General features: G+C 39.7%; 1 protein-coding gene across 3 annotated transcripts; it reads left to right on the forward strand.

Moving 5' to 3' along the window:
• STIL (STIL, centriolar assembly protein) lies at window positions 1-26,239 on the forward strand. 3 transcript variants are annotated; one of them, XM_025206339.1, is made up of 18 exons: window positions 39-99; window positions 432-508; window positions 2,317-2,422; window positions 4,192-4,299; window positions 5,912-6,027; window positions 6,387-6,574; window positions 7,471-7,718; window positions 9,161-9,244; window positions 9,372-9,458; window positions 11,412-11,559; window positions 12,717-12,826; window positions 13,689-13,803; window positions 14,765-15,835; window positions 17,614-17,779; window positions 19,309-19,531; window positions 21,403-21,592; window positions 22,308-22,564; window positions 24,295-26,239. In XM_025206339.1, exons 3-18 carry the CDS (start codon window positions 2,403-2,405, stop codon window positions 25,118-25,120), a joined length of 3,957 nt encoding a protein of 1,318 aa, XP_025062124.1. In that variant the 5' UTR covers window positions 39-99; window positions 432-508; window positions 2,317-2,402; the 3' UTR covers window positions 25,121-26,239. The 3 variants fall into 3 exon arrangements, with proteins under 3 accessions (XP_006015811.1, XP_025062124.1, XP_006015812.1); XM_006015749.2 differs by lacking the exon at window positions 2,317-2,422 and having other exon boundaries at window positions 1-99; XM_006015750.2 differs by lacking the exons at window positions 39-99; window positions 2,317-2,422 and adding an exon at window positions 113-142.

Consider the following 26,239-nt stretch of genomic DNA (forward strand, 5'->3'; position numbering starts at 1 on the left):
GAGCGGGCTCCTGATTGGTGGAGAGAGCGGGGCGGGCGGCAGGGCGGGACGCGGCGAGTCGGGGGCCTTTGGAGGCTGCGGTCTTCCCCTCGGGGCACGGTGAGGGCCCGGGCTCCCCTTCCCAGCCCCCCGGGGCTCTCATGTGCGGGCACGTCCCTAAATTGGGGGGGGGCAATTTGGGGACCTGGGGGGACAAATTTAAGGCCCATATGCATGATGGGGAGGAGGAGGAGGGGGGTGGGCAGGACCCATGTCTGGCCTGGACTTTAATTAATTTTAATTTAATTTTTAATTAATTAATTTAAATCAACGTTAAATTCTCATCATCGACGCAACAGCCGACCCGTCGCGGTTAATTTCTGCCGTTGGATTCGTGTTTCCGTGCTTTTCTTTTTAATACCGACTCCTTTCCGTCTCAATTCCCCTCCTAGGAAGAAGCGCTGCGCCTCCGGCGGCCCACGGTCATGGAGGCGGCTCGCGCAGGCCCAGGAAACCCGGTGGATCCGAGGTAGCCGTGTTTCTAACCCCGCCGTTGTCGGGAAACGGGTGGTTTTTTCCCCCCCCTCCCGTTGCCGAGAGCGCGGACGCGGATCCGGACGCGGCGCAGGCCTCGGGCCGGTCGGGAGGCGCTCTGCCGGCGGATGAGTCGTGCGGGAGTCGCTCCCGGAGGTCCTCGTCGAAGTCCTCGCGTGCTAAATCGCGTCTGGATAGGCTTGAAAGGCTGCTTTTGGTCTCGAAGATCATCCTCGTTACACGATAATTTATTTTGGGGGTTTGAATCAAGGGGCAAAGATTGGGTGATGCGAGTGTACAAAGGGTTAATTCTAAATGTTTACTCCAAGCAGGGTTTTTTGTTGTTTTTTCTTATTCTGATTTAAGTGATTTTTTTTTTTTTCATCCCTCCACGTTAAACATCCATCCAAGCAGCGGGGTCTGTTCTCGTCCAGTATTTGTGACTTGGAGCGAAGTCTCCTTTCTCTCTTCCGCCTCCTGTAACGGTCTCCAGTCCGCGCTGTCTGATCCTCTGCGATTTTGTCAGACCTTCACTTTTTCATTAACCCGATGCCAAATTGGAGAATTGGGTTCTCCCCTTTTTGAATAGCCGAGATGCGGGCTGAGCATTGGGAAATGCAGAGAGGCATGTATGCGGTGGAAAGGGTCACGGCGGGATCCAGCGGGATCCATAAGGATTGAGGCTAACTTCTTAAATGTGTAGCATGGCTTATGGGTAGATGTGATATCTTTTATTGGTGGTCTAATAAAAGATCTCGCATCCTTCAAAGAACTTTGCCTGCTTATGTCCTTAGATCAACACGGCTACACCCAAAAACCCAGTGCTATGGCTTATGAGTGCTGTGGAAGTAGCCAGGTGGGCAATACAGAGGCAATCGTGGCTTGACAAACAGGTGGAGAGAGCTTTTGGTGCCTGCTAAGAGGCATGGAGGGTTGAGGGGATGTGAACAAATGGAGACGGGAACGACGCTGTAAATTAGGGGGAGCCGACCTGTGGCTCTAGTGCCACCACGCAGGGAGCCTCTGTGTGGCACTTGGCGGATCAGGGAGGAGGCCGGCAGCACAAGAGAGAGGGCAAGAAGCATACGGCGGAGCAGGAGGTCAGGTAGGGAGTAGAAAAGAGCAGTAGATTGGGCAGGGCATGAGGATCAGGTGGCGTACAGGGAGGGCTGATTTGGGGAACGCTTGTCAAAAAGTTTGGCCGTCACTAATGTAGATAATTTTCAAATTTAGAGGGCTCCTACAAAGAAAAAACTTTTCTAGTTTTTTCTAGTTGCTCATTTGAGAGTGGCCACCCTTGGCAGTAGCTGTCCCTCCTCTGTGGTGACTGTTGGACTTCTGCCTCTCAGATGTGCGAAACCAGTACCTTTCGTGGGCATGGCTGATTTTTCCATTCCTATCATTTAATTTCTTACTCACTTGATTATTATTTTCATTTGGGAAGAAACAAACCTTTCCTGTGCTTGTAAGTTAACAAAATATAGAGAATGATTAATAGTCAGTTTTTGTTTCCCTTGATATATAATGCTGGGGCAGGCAATGTCTTAATAGTGTGTCTTGAACAATATTGATACTGGCTTCTGTCCCATCCAGGAGAGCACATAACTGCAGACTCTCCCAGTGCCTGAAGAAGGGTGTTTGTATCCAAAAGCTTGCAAAGAACAATTTTTCAAACTATTTAGTTGGGCTAATAAAAGATACCACATTTATGCAAAGGACCTTGCCTGCCTGTTGAACAGTGTTGACACACTTAAACTTACCAAATAATGTGTTTATTGATGGTGTGTTCAAACTGTTTCTCAGTTTCTTAGTTGCCAGAAAAGCCTGATTCAAGATACTGTCCAGATTCTGGACCGCAGAAAATTGCAGATTTCTGCAAAGGTGTATCGATGGGCTTAACTTTAAGCAGGTGAATAGTCTTGTTCAATTAAGTTGGACTACTTGTAAGTTTAATGTTAAGTATAACTGTTGTGTTTTTGTTTTTTGGTGTGTTTTGTTTTGTTTTTTTGTAACGGGACATAGATGGCTTTTTTAATAGCAGGCATATTATATTGTCTTATTTAACTTACTAATACTCTGTTACAGCTGAAAGAATCTAACTTGCTCTTTACTTGAACTCTGACTTTTTAATATATATTTCACTTAAACTAGAATGGTAGATTAATCAAGTATGCTTTTAGCTATCTAGATGTTGAGGCAGCTTCTGAGAGTTGGGTGTTCTGTGCTAGTTGCTTCTGATTCTGAGTAGCTGAGTGATAGTACTTAGTGGTAAACAGCATAGAGAAAACAGTACTTAAACCAAAGCTTCAGTTTAAAGCAACAATTTTGTGGGAAGATGTGCATACCGTTTTGTGGCTTTGAAAAACTGTACATTTGTGCTTCTTTCTTTTAAGATCTTAAACTAGGAATCTGATTTACCTGGCTGTACTTTTTTTTTCTGAGAGCCTTTACCAACATAGCCAGCTCCAAAAGATAAAGGAGACAAATGGGGCAGGGCCTCAGGACAGAGAAGTCTCTTTTACAAGAGAACTAGGAGTTCAGAAAAAAGCTGTAGAGAAAATAACTTGACCCATTTTATGTTTGGGAGATTCACATGTATATTTTTTTATTAAGGGGAAATACGCAAACAAACAAAACAATTTTCCTTGAAACGTTTGTGATAGGATGCTGACCTTATGGTTCTGATCACTAAGTATACCTAGTATTTTGCTTATACATAAAAATAAAATATGCTAAATTAACAAGCATTGGCTTGTATGTAGCTTGGTGAGCTCTTAAAGTAGAATTGATAGATACTGAGCATGTCTGCACATTCACTAATGTGCCTTAGTTACTGTGCATTTAGTTTAGTACTTGCTTAATGAAGTACTAACTAAATGCGCAGTAAGTAGAGTTACTTCACAGTAGCGCCAGCGCATGGTTATTTAGTGATGCTTACTGCACATTAGCCTAATAACACTACGCAGTAGGCTATTAGCACAGTTTTTAACCTCCATGCTACTGTGCAGTGTTATTACGGTCGTGTTCAGTAAGCGTCCTGTGTAGACATGCCCACAGTGTACAGAAATTTAAATGATTACAGGTTAATGTCACAAATCCAGTTTAAGGCTATGGTTGCAGTGACAGGCTGTAGTTGTAGCAATATGCTGTTCCTGTGTTTTGTATGCTATTTGACTTAATTGTTTCTTTACATAGTATTCAAAGTATACTCCTTTTTAATGGAGCAAATCCTGGCTTTAATACTGCTGAAGAAATTGGAAGCTGACCTTGCAAGTTTCTCTTTATTTAAAAAATAAATAAATAAATGCTCCCAGTTAAGTGAGAAGACTTGTAACTGCTCATTTTCCATTCCTCATACTTCTCTCCACTCCCCCTTGCCCTTGTTTTACATAATGCTATATTTTTTAGCTTTATCTAAGTATTATCTTGGTACTCATACTAAAAGTGTACAAAGGAGCTGTAGCAATAAGCCTTCTAAAATGGCCAAAATGTACGTCTTGCTGTCCTTATCTGTTTCCAAGGAAAAAACTTCTGCTGAAGTTATCTTGACTTTCTGAAAAATCCCAAACCTCTGGTTTTTTTCCTTAGTTTGTCTTCTGGTCCCCCAATCAAAACAGAGTAACAAGGTAGCTACACAGATTATGTTTAATATGTTTCTGACTTCTTTTTCTTTTGCAGGATTGTTTCAAGCAGAATGGTACCACTTGCCTTTCCTCCATCCAAGTGTGCACTTTGGGATCCAACACCCATAGGAGATGTTATTGGATCGCATCTCAGTTTTTACAGGTATAAGTAAGACCCACCTTTGTTTGAGATGGAGAATTTTAAACAAGAAGGTTATTGCAAGTGTGTACAGAGCGCACCTCTGTCAAATTCCTCCCAGAGATTAATGTATTACTCTCACCCTGGTAATAGACCCTTCTGGAACTAGCTCACCAAAACTTGCCTTGTGTAAAATTTTATTGCGAAGTTGTGTGAAGATTAACCTTCTAGGTGACCTTGTCATCTTTTATGCCTCCACATACACAAAAGAATCTGACTTTCCTATACCCCAAACCTGCAGAAGCTACTGTCTGCTATGACTCTGCTGCAGTTCAGGGTGGGACTATACAGAAGGTCTGTTTACAGCAACCATTACCTCACAAGTATCTTGCCATGACTACAGTATAAATATCTAGCCCCTTCCGTCTGAAGTATTCTCAGGTCTCTTGTCCATGTAGAAAACCACAGTTAATGGGGTTGAGGTGCTCCCATCAATTATAACCTGCCCATTCAGGGAAGAGGTAGAAAGAAACTGTAAGGTACAAATGTGCCTTTTGTTTTTTCTGGCTTAGCAGTCTTCTGTCTTGACATACCTGCTGATAAGAACCATGCTGAAAAAGCGTTGCATGAATTGTTTGGCAACCTCAGTTAAACAGATTAGCATTGGATAACTGTTCTCACAGGATCTAAACATTTACTAAATAACAATTTTAGCATCGCTATTCATTAATATTCAGCTCTGAGATTCTTACCTAACCTTGAGCAGGCACACTTTGGGCTTGCTTTAAAAAAATTCACACAGACAACAACTTCCATCTACAATCCTTCCACTTCTAGATTCTTTGTTTTGCATATTTGGTAGACTACTTCCAGAGTCATCTGAAGTTTAAAATGTCTTAGGTCCCACATTTATTTTGTATGACCATGGTATCTGCATCTTTTCCTGTTCAGAGGAGTAACACTTTGGGATCCTAGATGGATGATGCATCTTAGGTCAGAGTCCTGTTTCCTGCTATTGTAGGCAACCCCAGTGTTATACAAGGGGTTACAAATGACAAACTGATTAAGTTCCATCTTTCTTTTCTCCACTGTCCATCTAGAAGGCTCTTCCAAAACCCTAATTTTGTCATAAATCTCCTTTCTAATTTTCAGCTAGACTTACTCATGCCCAATTTGTACCCTTTGGGGGTTTTTTGCCAACATTGTCTTTTAAATTAAATAGTTCCTCACTCATCTTGGTGTTACTCTTTTGTGTTTGTAGAGAACAAACCTGTGCCTACTTGGCCCCTCTTAACTCTTGGCTAAACAAGGCTCTCTTCTAGCTATTCCCTGTAGAAGATGATAAGGGGAACTGAAAGCCTCGTAGTAGCTTTGCCCCCCTTCACTAGACATGTTCCAATTGCACAGAATTCATTTATTTTGACCACTGGTGACCAGAGTCCTTGTACAATGGCACTGAAGTTTTCCTGTCTATTGTTTATGGCTTTGCGTTGTTGCTGCACTTGTTTGGTTTTCTCTGTAGTCTAATACTTGTTTCTTGAATAGCTCATTTAGAATAGAAGATCTTTTAAATTTCTAGTGGGATCTAAAATGTTGTTTACGTGACCTGACCTACATAAATCATTCTCTTCTTCAGAAACCCTAGATTATTAATGATGGAGAAGACACTGCGTCTTGCCTACCGCCATGCTAAACAAAGTGAAAAAAAGTTATTTTCCTGTTTTTTGCTTGGAACTCTTGCAGTGGATGAAGGTAACTATTTAACAACAGAAATATCTCATTAAATAGAGGAGCGGTTCCCCATCTGTGGTACACGTACCACCAGTGGTACGCAGACAAGCTGTCAGTGGTACACATGAACAGATTTATTATAGTTACTTTATATGACAAAAATTTGCTGGTGGTACTTAATGTTGTGTCATTTTAAATCGGTGATGCACAATCTGTCAGTTTGGGAACCGCTGAAGTAAGAGTGTAACTGGCTAACTTCTTGTTGCTTTAGGTGACTGAGCAAGCTTCTGTAAATGAACTTTATTAGAGGGGTTTTTTCCGTATGAAATAGGCAGTGCACTACTTCTCAACTTTTTGTCATAATTTTTCTTCATTTTCAGATGGTGAAGGTGTGTCATTGACAATAGACCGATTTGATCCTGGTCGAGAAGTAACTGGTGGCTTAGAGAAAGTCCCAACTGCACCTCTTCCTGGAGACTTCTTGATTCCTTGTACAGTTAATGCTTGGGGATATTCTTCAGGAGATATTATAGTGCACAGTTCTGAGGACCTGAGCTCGGCTTTTAAGGTGAACGAGCCCTGGCATCTTTCCATCGCTTAAATAGTAAATTGACATGGAGACATGACTATAAAGTACATAGTATTTTTGCTTCCTAACCATGAGTTTAAATCCAACACACACAACAGTGACTGAAAAATTACTGTTTGTCCTGTGTGAAATGAGCATTTTGGTCTGCATGATCTTCCCAATAAGCTCCTTCTATTGGCAGAGTATCAGGGACCAGTTCAGCATGAAGTCCACTGTTGTTTACGTCTGTCATTTTCTGAACGTTGGGCTAATATGAAGAAAGCTTGCTGTGCTCCAAAATCTCTCTTGTGAATTACTGTTTCAGTTTATAGGGCACTTTTCCCTAAAACCTCATAACATCATTAATTATCACCACTAACACCTGAATATCAACTTTCCTTAAAAGTTTTCAGCAAAGCAAAAAAACCCTTGCAGCCTCTTTTTATTGCTGTTCTGTAACATATAAAGGTCACAAATTATTTAGGTGCATTTTATTATATATTTGGCACATCTTTACTTCCCTGTGGCTATTTTTGGGATGGAAATGTTTGGGTTAGTTCTTAGATCTCCTGTCTGCCTATATATGGATTTGTATTTATTAGTTAGTGTGTCAGAGGGAAACTGGACACTTTCCTATACTCCCAGTATAACCTACAATAGTTTTTATAAACTAATGCTTAAGGGATATCTAGCTTTATCCATTCTGGAAACATTTTATATTACTTTTCATTCTGTTTAATATAGTTATTAGTTTTTGAGGTTGAATTTGATTCTTTTTCTTTTTTTATGGTGCCTGATCAATGACTTAAGCCCCTACACACAACTGTAATATTTTATATACATCGCATCATATATTTATCTCACCTTTTTAAACACTTTTTTCCTCTCTCTCACAGGGTCTGGGGCAGAATCTGTGCAGTAGAGACTCTTTGGATCTTTCCAAACTGCTTACTGTTAGAACTCATATTGCTTCTGTTGAGAACATGGACAACCTACATTTTGACTTTCACTGGGCAGCCATTAGTATAGCTAATACCTTAGAATATACTCCTGTGAAACCTGTCCCAATCATCCCTACAGCCCTGGCAAGAAACTTGAGCAGCCACATGAATATTGCACAAGTTCAGGGGACTTACAAGTGTGGGTAAGTGAAGTTTAATGTTAACTTGTGAGCTTGAACTGCTTGTTAGTTGCATATTCCACCACGATAGCACAATGAGGGAAGATCCTCTCCCCGCAGTGGAGTGTTGGTAAAATATACAGTGCGTTGTTTTTTTTTTCTCCTTCCTAGCAAGACGGCACATCTATTTCACAGTAGCTTAACATGGTAAACATAAAACACTACTGCTCAAAGAGCCAAGAGCAGGAGAATTGATCCTGCATAATTTGTCTTTTTACTAGGAGTTTTTGCTTTGGACTTCAGTTAAAGCTTGTAGCTCTATGTAGGAATAGAGAAAATAACAGAATTAATACTAGTCAGTGTATTGTCTTCTAGAAAATTATACACATGAAATTAGTGGAAGCTCCTGCAGTAAAAATCTTAAGAATTTGCTTTGAAATATCCTTCTTATAAACATTGCCTACAAATGCTTTTGAAAGATGCCTTTAAAAAAGCTTAATTCTGACTAATGCACTTCATAAGTGGAAGTAGTGATGAGCATTGTGTTATGGCAGAGTTTCAAATAGTTAAATATCCCAGAACAAAATGCAGTTTTTTTAACATGGGATGCTGATCAAGTACAGTCAACCATATGTCTAATCTAGTGGCTTTGGACCTGAGTCTGTGTACCCCCCAGGGTTCCGCAGACCAATGTCTAAGGGGTCCACGAAAGATGACTATGATAAATCAAAAGTATGTGAATACCCACACTTACAATTCAAAGGGATCCGCACCTCCATTCAAAATTTTAGGTGTCTGATCAGCTACACGTTGTACAGTTTCTCTCCTCTTAAATTTGTATAATGAGTTCTTGTTCCTTTTTTTGATTGGGGAAATAACTTGCTATTTGTAAGAGCTTGAAAAAATACCTCTCCATTCCTGTATGTTAACAAAGTACTTTACTTTACTTTAATATATCTTTATTCTATACTACCTTGTATTTTCAGCTGTGTTTTGGGAGATAACCAGTCAGCCACCTGTCACAGCCACACAGGGTCAGCCGTAATCAGTTTAATATTCTGTGCATATATACCACATTGCTCTTAAGATGCTATTTTCCTTGTTTGTTGAAGCCACAAACTTATTTAGCCGATGTTTGCTTCAGTAATAGCTTGGAGCAGGGGTTGGCAACCTATGGTCCATGGGCTGAATCGAATTTGCGGAACCATTTGATCTGGCCTGTCGGCCTGGGGCTTTGCCTGCAGGGGCTTCCCCTGTGCTCAGCAGCCAAGTGGTGGGGAAGCTTTTCTGTCCCATACCAGAGTTCAAGAGTATCTGTTTTGTCCAAGAAGCGAGTCCGAAGAAAGCATTGCCACCCAAAACTTTCCTACGTTATCTTCTGAAAGTGTAATTTTAACATGGAATTTACTTGCAAGCATTGTACTTGACTTTGGAAAAAAGAAACAGTTGACCTTATTTTATTTCAGATACCTTACAATGGACCAAACCCGAAAATTGCTTCTGGTGTTGGAATCTGATCCCAAAGCTTATTCTTTGCCATTAGTCGGAGTGTAGGTATTTGTTTTGTTTTACATAACTTCTTTGCCTGGTGTTGGTTACACTTAATGGAATATTCTGATAAGCATGTCATGAAGAACACAGTTTTTAATGGCAAAATCTTTCTTCCCTTCCCTTTAGTTGGCTGAGTGGCATCACCCATGTCTACAGTCCACAGGTCTGGGCCTATTGCCTGCGATATTTGTTTAGTTCTTCAATTCAAGAAAGGCAAGTACTTCTACAGAGAAGTAAAGGATAGCTTGACCTACAACATATGAACGACAGCATAGAAAACTTACACTTTTTTTCTCACTTTGACACTAATAAATGCTTGTCCACCTTGGGTAACTCAGTACAGAGAACAGTATGAATTCTATGGTTCTAAGTGCCATACAGGAGGTGAGACCAGACTAATGGTCTCCTCTGGCCGTAAAATCTTTAAATTTTTAATTTAAAGTATTCATTTGTATTTAAAGTATTAATGTTTCTGAAGACTAATGTTAAGCAATCGGATAAGCGCCCCAGTAGTGATCAGAAAAGGATAGGGACGAAATATTAATCTTTCGGGCTGGATTTACTTTGAATACTGATTTAAAGTAGCAAGCAAGAAACCCCAGTTTAAACAACTGGACTTTAATCTTTTTTTTATTTGTGTTTCTTTTCCATGGGAAATTTGTTCTTATTAACTAGTGTAACCATTCAAGAATGTTGATTTTAAAATTAAATATAGCCTTTATATTAAATTTGGTGTCACTTCTTGCTAACAACTGGATATGCTATATTTGTATGCATATAAGTGATTTACCTAGCTTTACATTTAGCCGTTTTAAGTTTTAGCATGCATTTGTTAGGAAATAGCGAATAACATTTTAATTTGTGCAAACCTATATTTGAATGGAAACTGGAACTCAATTAAATGCCCCCAAAACAGCATTCTGAAGTTAGGCAATAACTAAACTAATCTTAAATGTGCCAGATACTTAAGTGAAAGTCTATTCAAGCATGTTTTGCCTTTTAAATTGTTTTCTTGAATGTAGGTATTAACTGTAGTGATATTGACCATTTCTCATCACCATGGGCCAGACTGTAGATATCTACAGACCTTTGAATGATGCAGATTGGTGCCTAATAAGATTTTGAACATTCCTAGGTAAATAGAATGCCAGGTTCTCATTAACTTCAGCCCCTATTGATTCTACTCTTGGAAACAGATTAAGGTTATTTGGCATAAGAGCACTCCCATGGGGAGTCAAGTGACGTAGCTAGTCCTATCTGCTTCGATCTGAATTGCCTTCCTATGTAGGCAAGCCCCATAAACTTAGGTTGGAAGGGATACATTTTGCTATGTTAGTCACTGCAAAGTTTTGACTACCCCTTTTGCTTGTCTTCTTATTTCCTTCACATTTTAAGGATGTAACCAGTCTGTTTCAGAGATTCTTTAGCTAGTATTTTAAAAACAGCTACCACAAATGATACTTTCTTTACCATGCCCTATTCCTTTTTCTTGATCTTTTTTTTTTTTTTTTTGTTCAATTTAGGATTTTTAATTGGCCTCTCATCTACTCTTTTCCAGAAGCAGAAAACATTTTTAGCATAATAACTTTTTAAACAATGATCCTCTTGAAACATTCAGTATCTTAATCCTGAAGGAACACTATTGAAAATGTAGAAGCAACTGAAATACTGTACATTTTAAAACAGACATAATCTGTTATAGGACTGCTTTAGTGATTTGTTAATGTATAATATTAGACTTCAGTATGAAACAGGTTCATCATGTCTGGAACATGAATGAGGTGCTCTAGGAATCTTTTAAGCTGCCAAGTATTCGAGGGTTTGTTATGTTTTTGGGGGGGTTTTGTATGTTTTGTTTTGGGTTGTGTGTTTTTTGTTTGTTTGGTTGTTTTTGTTTTAAGCCCATATTTTGTTGTGACACTCTTCTTTCCATCCACAACAACAATGGAGGGGCCACCTGACTTGTATGTAGTTCCATACAGAAGGCCAATTTGTCTCAAAGTACGAGTGATGTCCTGTTTTTGTGTGTGTGTGTGTTTTTTGTTTTGAGGGGGAGGGTGATTTGGTAAGCTGGGAGGTCTTTAACAACAGGCAGGTTAGGTGACAAAATGGATTTTTCTTGAGTCTGAAACTTGGTTTCAATTTTTTTCCTCTTCTCTTATCTAGAGTGTTTTCAGAGTCTGGGAGTTTCCTTATCACACTCTATTCTCTGACACATAAGGAACCAGAGTTCTACGAGTGTCTTCCTTACAGTGGACAGACTGAACTAGGGTTCCAGCTGCTAACAAGCAAAGAAACAGTACACCTCTTCAGAGTAAGTGGCTTGATTGCTTAAGGCAGACACAGTTCTCTGAGTGAATCTGATATCTTATTAGACCAACTTAAATAGTTGGGGGGAAAAAAATTCTTAGCAAGCTCTTGGGTTTAAAAAACCCTTCATCAGACTGAGGAAGCCTCTGCTAATGCATCTTCAAAACTTCAGTTGCAGTAGTAGGTTGGTAAATAAAAACTGAACTGTAGCATAATTGAATCATAGAAATTATTACTGTCTTGCACAGAAACAGCTGTCTGGAAAATGGTGTTGCTCTGCAAATTAGAGTAATCACTGCAATAAATCTAATTTACTAATTTAAGAGGCATAAACCCAGCGAAGTCTTCTAAATCAAACTGTTACTTTCTCAGGGTATAACGAATATTTTTTACCGCATGGCAAATCTAACTTTTTGATGTACATTGCGCAGTCACATTTTTGGTATAAGTATTGTTCGTATTTCTAAATTTGTTTGGTTTGACTGTTCCATGTTGGGTGAACTAAGCAGGTGGAAGAATAATTTTGAGTCGTGCGTGCTTCTGTGAAGAGGTGCAGATAAAGAAGTGTTAATTACTACAAACACAGAGGAGAAAGGACAGGAACAGTGACTGGTCCGTGGATCTCTTGCTGTGTTTTAAATTTACAGTTTTTATGTAATTATCTCATATTTGTATCTGTTGAAGCCAGTCTTTCCAGCCCATAGGCCAAACAAATCATTTCAGGAAGACCAAGGAGTTCTAGTGAAAGCTCTAATTATTTCTTTTGGCAAGCTATTCTGCTCTGCTTAAGGCCCCTATGCTCCTGTAAATCTATCTACAGGGAAGGCTTCCAGGCAGGGAACTGCTGAGCAGCTTCACCAACAAAGCCAGCAGCCTCTCTTTGTTTATAGATTGCACTAGATTTGTTAGTTTGAGAGAAGCAATGGGACATCAGTGGTTAGGGCAGCTGTGCTCCTTGTAGCAGTGAATGGATTCCAGCACTTCAGTTGAAAATCAGAGGAAGGAAGCATCTCTTCAGTTGGCACTCTAATACAAACTTTCTTAAAAACCATTGTCCTTTGGTACTGCAGTATAGCTTTCTAGACCTGCAGGTTAGGCACCACTGACTTTTTTTTTTTTTCCCTCAATTTCACAAATGCAACTCATTTCATTTCATTTCAGAACATTGAACCTTCAGACAAGCATCCTATCCTGTTTGAACTGAATGCGGAAAAACAGAATGCAGAAACTGAGTTCTTCAGTAAAGTTTCCAAGACTCTTTCTGTTAGAAGGTGAATCTTTCAAATGTCATTTTCATACATACGCAAAATCTTACCCTCCCACCCCAACACTTGTTGCTGGATTAGGTTCTTCAGCTGGTTTGTGTGGCATTTCAGGTTGTAGACTGATAGTGATGGTCCCATTCTAGTATTTCTAAGCTAGGAATAAGAGTCCATGCATCTTTCTTGTTCTTCAAGTGATGTAAGTCCACAAGCTGAACATATTTCTCGAGGAACTTCTGGGGATTTCTGTACTAGATACGATGATCGTTAAAGGTTTTCGTCCACCTAAATGAATCTTTCTGAATATCTGTTTCTGACTCTAGTACTCCATATGACACTGTCCAGGAGTCCTTTGCTTTAAAACGAAAAGAAAACGTCCTTGCCTTCCAGTATATCAGCTGTGATATGAGCACAGTGGGAAGCCTAGGCTTCATAAATCCACCTTGTCCTAAGGCTTGTATGTTGAAATAAGATGGCGTTTGTTTTAAAGCTATGATAGGTATGTTACTTCTACTCTTCTCTCACTTCAAGATGTTAAAAGGAAACCTTGTCAATCAGCTTAGAATGTCTTCTAAAATACCTTAGTTTATTTTTTTTTATTATACACTTTTGGAATGGGTGGACACTATTAATCAGTCCATTTATCTTTATGCTTTTTGTGGTCCTTTAACATTTTGTTTGCCACTTGACACTACCAGAGTAGTAAGGACAGGCTTACCAGTTGGTTCTTCCAGAACTGGTACTCATGTCCCACAGGTTTCTTCATTGTTAATATGTGAGAAATAGCTATCATCGTAAGCATGCACTCACTCTTGCTTTCACATTGATTGCTGTGGCAAACAATTTCACAACAGCTTTTTATTTTTTTCAGTCCTCTGCAAGGCTCCTCCCCTAACAAATTGTCAGTGAGTGATCATGACTCTGGTGTGGAAGATGAAGACTTATCTCCAAGACCAATTCCAAGCCCCCACCCAGTGAGTCAGCAGGTAACTAATAACTCTTCTGTAAAGCCTGTCAGGGATCCTGAGAGCTTTGAGAGACATTGACCTTCACCACTAATTGGGAGGCAGGGGAGTTGTAGAGACTCATTTGTCTGACACGGACCTGGTAGTGTTGTTTCCTAGTCTAGTCAGTCCATCTGTTCCTGGGAAAATAGACTTTTCTTTTAGAAAATTCTAAAATCCCAAATGAAACTACAGATTCTGTTGTGAAACTTTGCACTATATTGTAACATGAAGAATAAAGCCACGCAGATCTTACTGCTGTGGAGTAGCAGTGGCTTTTTGTTTAAGTGAGGGAGAGGTAACAAACTGACTGAACTGGACCTTTTGAGTTGAAAGAAATGTAGGTTCCACTGGTCCTTCCCTAATTACAGGACCACCCATTTTATCCCTAGGCCTATGGACATTTAATCATTGTAATTAGTTATTTCTTTAAACCATATTCTATTCTAGTCTAAATGGTTTGAATAGTTGTAATTTATTTATCTAAAGACTATTCAAAAGTTATCCATAAATATCAAGTCATTGCAGACATAAAGACTGAAGCCCGGTCTAGGGACAAGTAGCTCGTTGGATTGGGGATGGTGTAAAGGAAGGGTGTGCTTCACAGCAAGTAGACAGGAATATGCTACTTCCTGCCCCAGAATAGTGCCTTGAGTTGGGAGACTTGAATGTCATGCCCTGTAAGGCAGGGTGAAATTAATTTCTCCTCTTAACAAAGCAGTACGCATTATTTTCCCATCTTTGAATTCTACAGTGCTGAATTGTGTTCGTGTGTGCTCACTACCAGCAACTCCAGGTGTTAGGTTTTATCAACTTTTGTACCCAGCAGCTTTGGATTCTGTTGCACGTTTCTTCCAAGAAGAAATCTACATTTTCAAAGAAATAAGATTAAATGAAAAGTCTTAAGCACATTTCAATTAATTCGTGTAACTCTCCTTTCTAGGTTACTAGTATTCGTCCTTCAGTTCCTGAACTATCCCTTGTCTTTGGCAGCTTCATAGAGTCAGCACCTATGTCTAAACCTGTGGAAAATATGAATGCCAAAAATCTACCACCACTAGTGCATCCTTCTGTGAAAAAGAACTGTTCGGCAGGACCTTTGTCCAACCAAAACCATTGCTCTGGTAATGATAAGCCAAACTTCAGCACCCCGTCTGGCAATCCGTCTTTAAAACTATTACCCAACCAGCTAAACCCGAAAATTTCAACTTCGAAATCTTGCAGAGGAAAGCAGACTTCTCTACAACAGCTGAACTGTTGGAAAGGTGGACCTCAAACAAGAAAAAAATCTGGATCTTCTTCCTCTTCTTCAACACCAGGCAGTGGGCCTTCTCCTGATACATCTGTACATCAGCCCAGGGTGCCATCTGAGAGACTTGCATCAAATCTTGATGGAGCCACACAAAGAAAAGGGGAACCTTCAGTAAGGAGACCCTCAACATCCAATTCTAAGCAGCCACTTGCTGCCTTACAGCCTTTCCAATACAACTTTGGTTTTTCACCCCAGAACTCAAGAAGACCGACAGATCTACAAGTGCCAGTTCCTCAGGTGCCATCTTGTTATCCAGCCAACATATGCAGCTGTTGTCAGCTTCATGGACACATCCAGTACTGTCCAACAAAGGCTTGGCAAGGAATCAGTAAAATAGGCCCCAGTCATGCACTAGAAACCCAGTCTGATGTCCCTCAAGAGACAAGTACTCAAGCAATTTTCCAACAAAATTTCACTTGTCCAAACATTTGCTGTAGTCCAGTATGTACCATAAATAGCCCAATATCCCTAGGGTATGGGAAAATGGGGGCTTGTTCTCCACATGATAACAGCTTATCGCCTGGAGTGAGACTTCCTTCATGTTCAAGCCCTTGCAGTCCACAGTCTTGTGCTGCACATTCACCATGCACCCATATTCCTGCCCCTGTAGTAGGATCAGATCATGGAATGATGGGACTGTCTCCTGATGCCTATAGGATTCTTGCAGAGCAAGATAGACAACTAAAATTACTCCAAGCTCAGGTTTGTTTAGGATATTCTTCTTTTTCCCTCATCTAGTAAATACTTCCTGGCAGTAACACTGATGAACAGAAATTAGTTGCAACTGTGTCTCTCTTCTTCAGTGCGTGTATGTGTGGTAGGGAAGGGTCATATCGAATTGGGACCGAGTTACGTTACACGCAACGCCACTGGTCTCTACTAAAATTAAAGATAAGGTTTTTTTTTTCCCCCCCTGATCATTACATTTGCAATCAGGTAACAGGCCGTTATTCATTCTTTTCAGCAGATTTTTTTGTTTTGCAGATGAATGGATTTTCTAGATGGATAAGACAGCTCACTGCATAGTCTAAGAATCCATTAACTTTGGAATTATAATAAATGTCTACGAAGCTAAAGCAGATTGCATTCTAATAAATTATTCTTTCCTTTATTGCCTGCCCTCTCCAATAATTAATCTATTTTATGGATTATAACATATTGGTGACCTTTCTAAGCAAGCAGAAATATCCATTATTTGCCAAAGGCTGTTGAAAAGCAACAAGTACTGCGGCTAAAATGCACCTTTTGTTTGTCCACTGAATTTTGTTCAAATTTGGCTATCTTGTTTTTGAACATGTTGCCATGGTCTTTGCATTGATTGCATGTTTCTGGAGAACTTTGACATCTGCCAAAATTGTAACGGAAAATAAATCTTACAAAGAGTCAGGATGCTCACGGAGCATCAAAGGAAAAGGGGTAGATAAAGCTGGGCTTTCTCCTTTTTTTTTTTTTTTTTTTTTTTTTTTCTTTTCCCTCCCCTCATCCTCCACTTTAGCTATGTAAGACCTGGTGCTTCGTACCAGTGACCTTTCTCCTTCTTCCTTCAGATAACAGACTTCCCCCACATCAGCTAACATGGTTCTGCAGTTCAAGAGATGCAAGTCATTTCTAGAGCTTTAGGGCTTAAACCAGGGGCAAAATGCAGCCTGCCAGGCCATTCTGTGTGGCCCACAGGGCCCCGCAAAAATGTAGAAAATTAGTATTTACCTGCCTCTGGCTGCCTGTCATGTGTCCCTTGATGGCTTGCCAAAACTCAGTAAGCAGCCCTCTGCCCAAAATAATTACCTGCCCCTGGTTTAAACTCTGATGATGATGATGAGAGTGGAGGGCATGGTATAGTTCCATGTAACAGAATTACCCTTTTTATACAGAAATTGGAAGCTACATTTTCTTCTATTTTATTTAATTTATTTATTTTTGACAATCAAAATTATAACAAAAAAATTTTAAAAAGCTAGAGTTTTTAGTTGTTTGTGAAACCTGAATTCTGCTCCTTTTGCAAATGCCTTGATCATGTAATTAAGGACCATATGAAATACTCTTTTGCTCTGGGACCCTTTATAAAAAAACAAGGTTCTTTAAAATTTGGAGTAGGGATTTTTGGTATATGTATATAAGGTAGACCTTTGTGTAACAAAAATCCTTACTCCAAATTTTAAAGAGCTTTGTTTTGGTTGCAAAGCTAAGCTCCCAAAGATTGCAAATGAGCCTTATATGAAAGCCACTCACTGTAGTTGCTTCAAATAAGCTTTATACAAATTCTCTGTGTAATTTTACTATTGTACATCACCCTGACCTTTTATTCATCTGCTTTTCCAAGCTTAAAATAGACACTAAAAGTCATACTAAGCACTGGAAACTACAATCCTCCAATGAAATTTTTCCATTACAGCGTAATCAGGATTTGAATCCAGATCTTTAGGGATGAAAGACAAATGTAGCAACTTAGTGTCACCTAATATCCTCACTTCTGTTAACAGATCCAGCGTTTGTTGGAAGCACAGACTCTTCAGCCCTGCTCCGCTAAAACTGTTACAGCTAATAATACCCTGCAGTCTGAGAAGCAAGTGGAATTTGTCACCATGGAAACACAGTCATCCCCAAATTTACAAATGAGAAAAAGTGTGAGCATTGCTGTGAGCACAGGTAGCACTTCCTTATTCTTTTGCAGTAACATGTTATGAACCTTGTTATGTTGCTAGGATTTTTCTTGGGCTTGATTTCAAAAGTGTTGAATGCATTCTCTTCAAAAGACAATCAGAGTTAAGTACCTCAAAATCGGGCCTGTTTTTTGGTTTGCAAGGGAAGACTAGAGCTTTTCTTGACTTCTAGGAGGTGAAAACCATGCCTGATTATACTGGAATTTACCCTTTCAATGTTTTCATTGAAGTCCTGTATATAATCCCAGATTCAGTTACAGTAATGTTGGATCCTTTCTCTAAATGTGCATACTCTTGATTTTTAGAAGGAATAGTACACCATGCAGCATTGAGAATATCTAAAATGTATCATTGACAACTTCTCTATTTTCCCAATAATATTTTTTCCAAAAGTAGTAGTATTTTATAATGATTAATATTTGTCCAATTATATTGTTTCCTGTCCCTCAGTTGGGACAAATCTGACTTGGCCTGACATTGTTCCATTTATGTACCTTCTTCTCATGACCACTTGAAAGCTTGTGGCTGATAGGGAGGGGAGAGTCTGACTCTGGCTATTTCCCTGTTTTTAACCTCAGATGACTTAGTTGGATAATATAATTACTGACGTATATACATCTATTTCTTTTGGTAAATAAAATGCAGTTTAAATATCTGATATAGTAGGTTAGTTTTGACAGCTTTCTCGGATTTATTCCAAACTGCAATTTAGACTTAAAATTGTTAAAAAAACAAACCCCCAATCTGTTTATAGATTCATAGATGCTAGGGTCGGAAGGGACCTCAACAGATCATCGAGCCCGACCCCCTGCCCTGGGCAGGAAGGAGTGCTGGGGTCAGATGACCCCAGCCAGATGCCTATCCAGCCTTCTCTTAAAGACCCCCAAGGGAGGGGAGAGCACCACCTCCCTTGGAAGCCCATTCCAAATTTTGGCCACCCTTACCGTGAAGAAGTTTTTCCTGATATCTAGCCTAAATCTGCTCTCTGTCAGTTTATGACCATTGTTCCTTGTTACCCCAAGAGGTGCCCTGGTGAACAGAGCATCTCCGATCCCTTGCTGCGTTCCCCTAATGAATTTGTAGATGGCCACAAGATCACCTCTCGGCCTCCTCTTGCGGAGGCTGAAGACATCCAGGTCCCTCAGTCTCTCCTCATAGGGCTTGTCCTGTAAGCCCCTAACCATACGAGTGGCCTCCTCTGGACCCTCTCGAGGCTATCAACTTCCTTCTTGAAGTATGGCGCCCAAAACTGGACGCAGTACTCCAACTGCGGTCTGACCAATGCCGCATAGAGGGGAAGTATCACCTCCTTGGATCTGTTCGTCATGTATCTGCTGATGCATGATAAAGTGTGGTTAGCTTTGCTGATGATTTCGTCACACTGACTAAATTAGTTTTATTTCTTGTATAGTTTTATTTCTTTTAATTCCTCTGTGTTAAAAAGAGCAAAATATTGGAAAATGAATGACTTTCTGGCTGTTCAGATCGGTAACTACATACGTTTTCCCCTGCTAGGTGCTAGTTTATTTTGGAATGCACCATGTGAAAGACGAGACGACTCCGTGTCTCAAGTCAAAAAAGATGCTACTGAAATTTCTAAGGAAGATATGAGCATTTCAATTAACACTGAGCAAGATACAAGTAATACAAGCATTGCCTCCTCATTAAAGGCTGTTGACATACCCAGTTTTGTAGAGAGTATCCATGTGGTAGAAGGAACTAATCCAGCAGTACTCCGGTAAATATTTAAAAATGTCTTGTTTGTGGACTTTTTCACTACTTGTCATGTAGAAGCAACAACCTTTCTTTCAGAATTATGCAGCTCATCTTTAAGCTGATAAAGTTAAAGAAATCTACAGATAAAAACTATTTTGGGACCCCCAAATTAGGGAAGCAATATCCACTTGCCAATTTAGTGAATGTGGATAATGACCTTAAATCAGCCTCTTTTTTGTGTATAGCTTTAGAGGGAACTCTTAACTTGCCTTTATACGCCTGTGGAATGTCTCTGGGACTTTTATTCTTATAGAATGAATACTGGATAGCAGTGGGATTTGCTTGTTTGTGTTGCTTGCTGGGAATGAAGAATAATTGCTACTGGAACAGTAATTGATAACCTGCATTGACTATCTGGCACAGTGCATGATTTAAATCTTATCTCTTTCAGCACATGCAATTGATTGGTTGGGTTCCGATATTTCCATTATCACTCATGTTTGTTTTAGGATGATGGTGGGGGTCATCCCAGATTCTGCCCTCAGCTGTTACAGGCACAGATAACAATCTGATACAGGGGTTCCCACATGCCTTGGGATGGCTCACTAGCCTAGCTGCATTTCTGTTGCAGAGGCTTGAAATCTAATTCTTAGAACTTCTTGTTCATGTCAGTAACTGTAAAATACTTCAATTTGGACTTTGTTTTCTTTTATTGTAGAAACTGGTTAAATGCATGGCATTGCGTTGTGCATGAAACAAAATGGGTTCTTCTTAAAATGTAAATAGCAGCGCCAATTATTTGTGTTAGTTTCCAGTAGAAAGTTATTAAATGTTTTGGTTACTTTGAAGTGTGTATGTGTCTGAGAGAGAGAGAGATAATATACTCCTCTCTAAGGCAAAGCTGTCTGATCAGTTTGGCCCCATGGGTCAGACAACCTACCCTACCCCCCGGTGGAGAGGAGGTGGCTCGGCATCATGGCTGCCAGAGACACTGTTGCAATGGCTCCAGAACCCATAGGGTTAATGCAGCTGTTAACCCCTCCCATCCCCCCCCTTCCTTTTTTCCCCTGCTGCTGATCTGAGTTGCCAGTGGCAACTGAAGACATCAAATTTGGCAGTAGGTAAGGATATTCCAACAAGCCCCACAGGCTGCAGTTCAACTTCTCTTGGGTTGTATGCTGCTGTGGACCACTAACTGGACAGCCCTCCTCGAAGGCTTTGATGGAGCAATACAGTGTTGAATTTTGAGGACATTTGCAGGACATGAAATACATTTTAGGGCCAGACAGCACTGTGAGATCAGCTAGTCTGATCTCGTTTGTAACCCTAATCCCTAGACTCTAGTGACTAAACATGTTTTCTAGAAAGGCAACCTGAAAGGTTGGAGAACCCACCATTTTTTCTTAGTTTGCTTTTCCAGTGGCTAATTCATTATTTATGGTTTAAAAATTGTACTTTCTTAATATGAATTTGTTTGGCATAATGCCTGCCTCTTGCTAGATTAAAGTCCCCTTCCTACACAGATCTCCCCCCCCCCCCCCCATGAATTATTTTCCTACCATTATCAAGTTACCACTTGATATTTTAGATAAACCTCATGCAGCCTCTTTGATCTTTCACTGTAAGTCATGTTTCCACTCTCCAACTGTATTTGTGACCCTGAACGTTTTCTGCAGTCGCTCCTGATTTTTCAGAATCTTAATATCCAGAGTACTTGAAAGGTGATGGTAAGATTCCTCCCCCCAAAACAAGAGTTCAACAAAAAAATAGCATGTCCTGTTCATACTGCTTTCATTAAATGGCAAAGCGCTAATAACTGCATCACTTTTAAATAGAAAGCAAGAATGTCAGTATTAACTCATGATAAGTAACTGCATGCTCTTTCTCTCTCAGGAATGAGCCAGTTTCCCCAGCATCAGCTCCACGTTCCTTGTTGGGAGAAAGTGTTAGCATGTGTTTACAGACGGGACCAACAGAGGGAGCTAATAACCACGTGGTGGTAACAAATGAACAGGAGCTGCCAGCTGTCCCATCACTGCCTAGTCACCCTTCAGAGGATCAGAAGTTTTACCAGGATATATTGGTAAAAAAACAAAAACAAGCCTTTTCATACTTTATTTTAAAACTTCCAGAAGAAGAATAATCATTGTCAGAACTGCTGTGAGCTCTACGCAGTCAAAACTTCAGGCTTTTGCATGGTCAGACTATATGCAGTGTCACATCCATTTCTTTTTTTTTCCTCTGTTTTCTGTACTGTCCATTGATTGAGTCAAGCTTGTCATTTGTTTTTTTGGAGTTTTTTTTTAAGGCCTATATAGTCTTTTTGCCTTTCAGTCTCTTCTGGACACAAATGGTTTGGTTTTGTATACAGTTTTAATAAATGATGTTCTTAATAGTAATAGTTGTGCTATTAAGCTATTCACAGATTAGTATTTCCCTGCAAACTGCTTCTGTTCTTTACCATCAAACCATTTCTTCTTTGACTGAAACAGATTAACATTTTTTAAGAATAGCAGTTGTTTATAAATCTACCAATTTTTTTGTATAAGCCTTTTTAATTTCCAGTCTTAAATAATATTAATGTTTTCCATTGTCACACAATGGAGTGCTGCATGTTTACATTAATATACATGAATGAAATCTATCTAAAAGCAGTCTAATTTGGCTTCTTTTGTCAGAACAACTTATTTGCAGATCTAGTTGTGTTGTATTTTGTGGGATATGGATGCAATTACCCAGGAACCCTATTAATTTATGCACATTTCATTTAAATGTCTTTTTCCCTTTTCCCTATATAGGGTCAAGTCAATCGTTTCTTACAGTCTTCCTCTGAAGAAAGCAAACACCCCTCTGTGAAAGAGGAGATGGTCAGCAGCAATAGTACCATATCACAAAATAATAATGGCTCAAAGAAAAGGAATTCAGAACCTGACCCAGGTCTGGCAGATAAAGACAGTGTGGTTAGTGCAACCCTTAAGCAATTAAGGACTCTTGGAGTGAACATTGAGTCACCTGACAAAATGAAGAAAAGGATGCACAAAGTGGAGAATGCCAGGTAACACTTTGGCCTTTGTTAGTCCTTGTTTTCAGATAGGACCCAAAGGGCAAAGACTGAGGCAGAAGGGACAAAATCCAGGGAGCTCAAATTTAGTCTAACCTTTTAGTTTGGTTTCTGTTAGAGGCTACTAAAAAATTTTCTTAGAGAATTCCACTGCAAAGTCTTGACTCCATCCAAATATCTATGGGTACAGGTTGACTCCATAACTACTAGAACCGATTCATATAGCACTTCCAGGCATCCTTCAGCCTTGATGCTGTCACAAGGAAGAGCCTTCATTAGTCTTCTAAAGAGTGATATTTACTGCTCTTTATATTTCGGTCTAGAATATAAAAATTGCCACAAATTTGTTTTCATTAAGGTAAAGCCAAGTACCACTTAATTGTGTGTGGCTATTTTTTGAAGTCCTGCTGTTGTTCAGGATTTCCGGGGGATAAATTCAGCTGTTATCAGACTTTAGCTTGACATGAACTGGTTTTGCCCTCGTGGCACGTCTGTTTGCTGTCCCAGCTAATCTATAAAGTGACATGGAAAGCATAGACGTATGGAGGGAGTAGAGACAGTGAGGAAAGATGCAGCCTCTGAGTCTAGGCTGAGGGCAAACAGGTCCAAAAGTGGGGGGCAAGATGAAGAGAGAACTAAACAGCTAACCCAGGTGCGTCAAAGCCAGCTTTATGTACATTTGTCATGCCAGTGAAGTGCCCTTGCTGCATTAGAGAAGGACTATGCTGGAGGACTATGTTGTCTTCTGAGAAAAGCCACAACATGTACAGACATTCACTCTTCCAAGAGAAAATCTCCTGGGAATGATTTCACTCTGGTTGTTCCCAGGTTATTTTTTTTTTTCCTGGGATGGCTATTTTTACTCTGGGAGAGAGCCTGGACATCTTTACACCCATGGTTTCTCCTAGGAGAAACTGAATGTCTGTATGAGGCTTCATAGCTCTTGTGTTCATTACTTGGGTACATAGACACTGTAAATCTCTTGTTACTGGAACTATAGACTTACTCATTGGGAATACATGGTGTGTAGCAGATTCACTAGTTTGCAAGTGCCAGTCTCCTTCAAGCAATTCTCCAGATAGACAGACATTCTCAGTATGTGTGGGGGAAGTGCCCTGAGGCATTGATTGGAAAAATTAAGTAAATCAAGAAAAGTCAATGTTGAAACGGATCTCTTTAAAAAAACTGTCCATCTGAGTAACTAAAAAAAATCTTTAGCAAGGTTTTTCCCTTTTTTTGGCTTGTGGAAATGGATATGTTGGCAAGATCCCTATTGCGTTCCTGGAATTTGCATGCATTGGCAAAGTACAGTATTTGTCCAGCAGGGCTATCTTTCATCTGGATAAAAATGATCTAGATAACCACATGAAAGGGTAGGAGGAAAAGGTAGCCAATGCTGCTCTGGTTTCTGGGCAAATGTTTGAGCTATTGGTTTAAAACTGCAAAGCCCAAAGGCTGCCTGGGCCTGCCCCTTCACAGATGTGGTGGTCGATTTTAGATTATTCAGGGAGTACTTTAATTCCTTTTCTACCTAGCAATACCTACTTGCCTATTATGCAAAGTATGTATATTGAGGAATAGTCTGATGTAGAAACTGTAAATTTGGAGGAGTGGGGAAATCCACATTGCCTTCACTATTTGCTGATCTGAAATCATAATGAAATATGTACTCGCGTCACAATATAAAAGGACAGTAATGCTAACATTGTGCCTTGTGTTTCTAGCATATTAGCCTGCATAAATCCTGAAGCAGTGATCCCTGGACTTAATTACATGTCATTCGCTAATGTGGGTATGAGCGGCTTAACTCCAAATGTAGTTGATCTAAGCATGGAAGCAAATGCGATAGCGCTCAAGTATCTGAGTGAAAATCAGCTCTCTCAACTTTCCCTTAATCACTCAAGCCAAACAAGCCCTGTAGATTCATCCTTGCAAAACCTCTTGCATACAAATATGGACAAGAGCATGGTGGGCCTTAGCTTAATTTCGCCAAACAATATGTCCTTTGCAACAAAGAAGTATATGAAGAGATATGGACTCATTCAAAGCAATGAGAGCAGTGACGACGAGGAGGATCTGCAGGTTCAAAACAGCAGGATCAGTGTTGGTAAGAATGAAAATGTGTCAGAGCCAAAGGCTGAGCCTGCGTTAGAAGGTTTTAAAGGCTGGAAAGAGCATTCTGAAAGAGCTGGTGAACGATCACCCGCTAATATAAAATCATATGACAGTGAGTCAGCCAGCACTCCTCTGACAAACTTGTGCAGTCCTGTATTAAGAAATATTACAAATGAAATCTTTCCTCCAAAAGTACTTCATCGGTCAAATGAGGATTCACGTCCCATTCACAAGGATTTAGAGCCCAAAACCAAACTTTTACCTGGGAAAATAGAATTCACTCAACAACCAAGCAGGCAGAATTTAGGAGACGTTCACATCTCTGAAAATCTGCAAACTCCCACGCTTGAGACCTTAAATCAAAGGGACAATGTGAATTCAGTTGGTACCATTCTTGATGTAAAACACCTCAGACAGTTACCAAAGTTGTTCTGAATTGCTTTGATTTCTTTTTTTAAATAAACCATCAACCAGCAGTTAATGGACTTGGAGCCTTGTCAAGGTTAAACAAGATTACAAGAAGCCAGTCAGGGCCTTGGGCTTTTTTAGGTCATTAATCCACCTTGGCACCAAATGATTGACAAAACAGTGTAAAATCTACCTGTGCTCCGGTGACTCACCACATGCTCAGCTAATGCGGGTTTGGCTTTCAGATTTGCAAGTCCGTATGCACTTTGGTTTACAGTCTGGATATATGTTACACATCCAAAAGATCAAGTAGTTGAGAGTGGTACCCAGTTTGTGTCCATTCTGTAACATGCCTCTAATGTGTAATGATGTCTGTTCAGAGATTACATTTTTAGTGAGCATCAGCTCCATTTTTATATATATTTGGACCAGCCTTGAGCCATAAGGTATGCTGTATATTTTTTTTGTGGATTTTTTAAAAATACAAACAGAATGAAAGCACTAAATTCTGAAATTCACCCAAGACGACCCTGATCTTTGTATCAAATTACTTAAATCCGTCCGGATTGCACACACAGACATTTAATTTATGTATCATGAAAGCTTAACCAGGAAAGTTGGTAAGTTGTAGCACTTTTTATACCTTTTGCGGAATGAATGCCTATTTATTTGAAAAGTAAATATTAATCATTCAGGGCAGGTGTTCCATAAGCAACAAAGATCAATAGGTTAGTTTTATATCTGCTTCATTTGCTGTGGCATTTAATCTATGAGACATTTACCACTTAACAATCACTGGTAATTTAAAGTCGATGACCAAGTACAACAGCTATAGTGATGTTTCACATGGTTTCAAACTTTTTAACAACACTAAGAAGTTTGAGACGGGCAAGCTAATTGGTTTATTTGTTCTTCTGTGTTGATATGTAAATTAATCTGTCATCAAAGCTCTAGAGTACATTACTGAACTGGCCTTTTTGTAGTCCTGTAATAGTTGATACATTCTTTGAGTTTGAATCTAATAAATTATTCATTCTTTAAATGTTCTGTTTCTCTATTGAGATCTTTTGGATTTTTGTTCAATTTTAGTGACAGCGGTTGCCACCTCAACAATCAACGTTTTTCCTAAATTATTTCTAATCCTAA

This window comes from Alligator sinensis, unplaced genomic scaffold (assembly GCF_000455745.1).
Source record: "Alligator sinensis unplaced genomic scaffold, ASM45574v1 scaffold781_1, whole genome shotgun sequence".
Classification (NCBI taxonomy): Eukaryota; Metazoa; Chordata; order Crocodylia; family Alligatoridae; genus Alligator; species Alligator sinensis.

Bases quoted from the DNA above. Each gene is read 5' to 3' on its own strand.
- STIL (XM_006015749.2), top strand. From the start codon at position 465: ATGGAGGCGGCTCGCGCAGGCCCAGGAAACCCGGTGGATCCGAG. The intron at 9,245-9,371 runs GTAGGTATTTGT...CCTTCCCTTTAG, and splicing joins TCTTTGCCATTAGTCGGAGT to TTGGCTGAGTGGCATCACCC. The intron at 13,804-14,764 runs GTAACTAATAAC...TCTCCTTTCTAG, and splicing joins CCCACCCAGTGAGTCAGCAG to GTTACTAGTATTCGTCCTTC.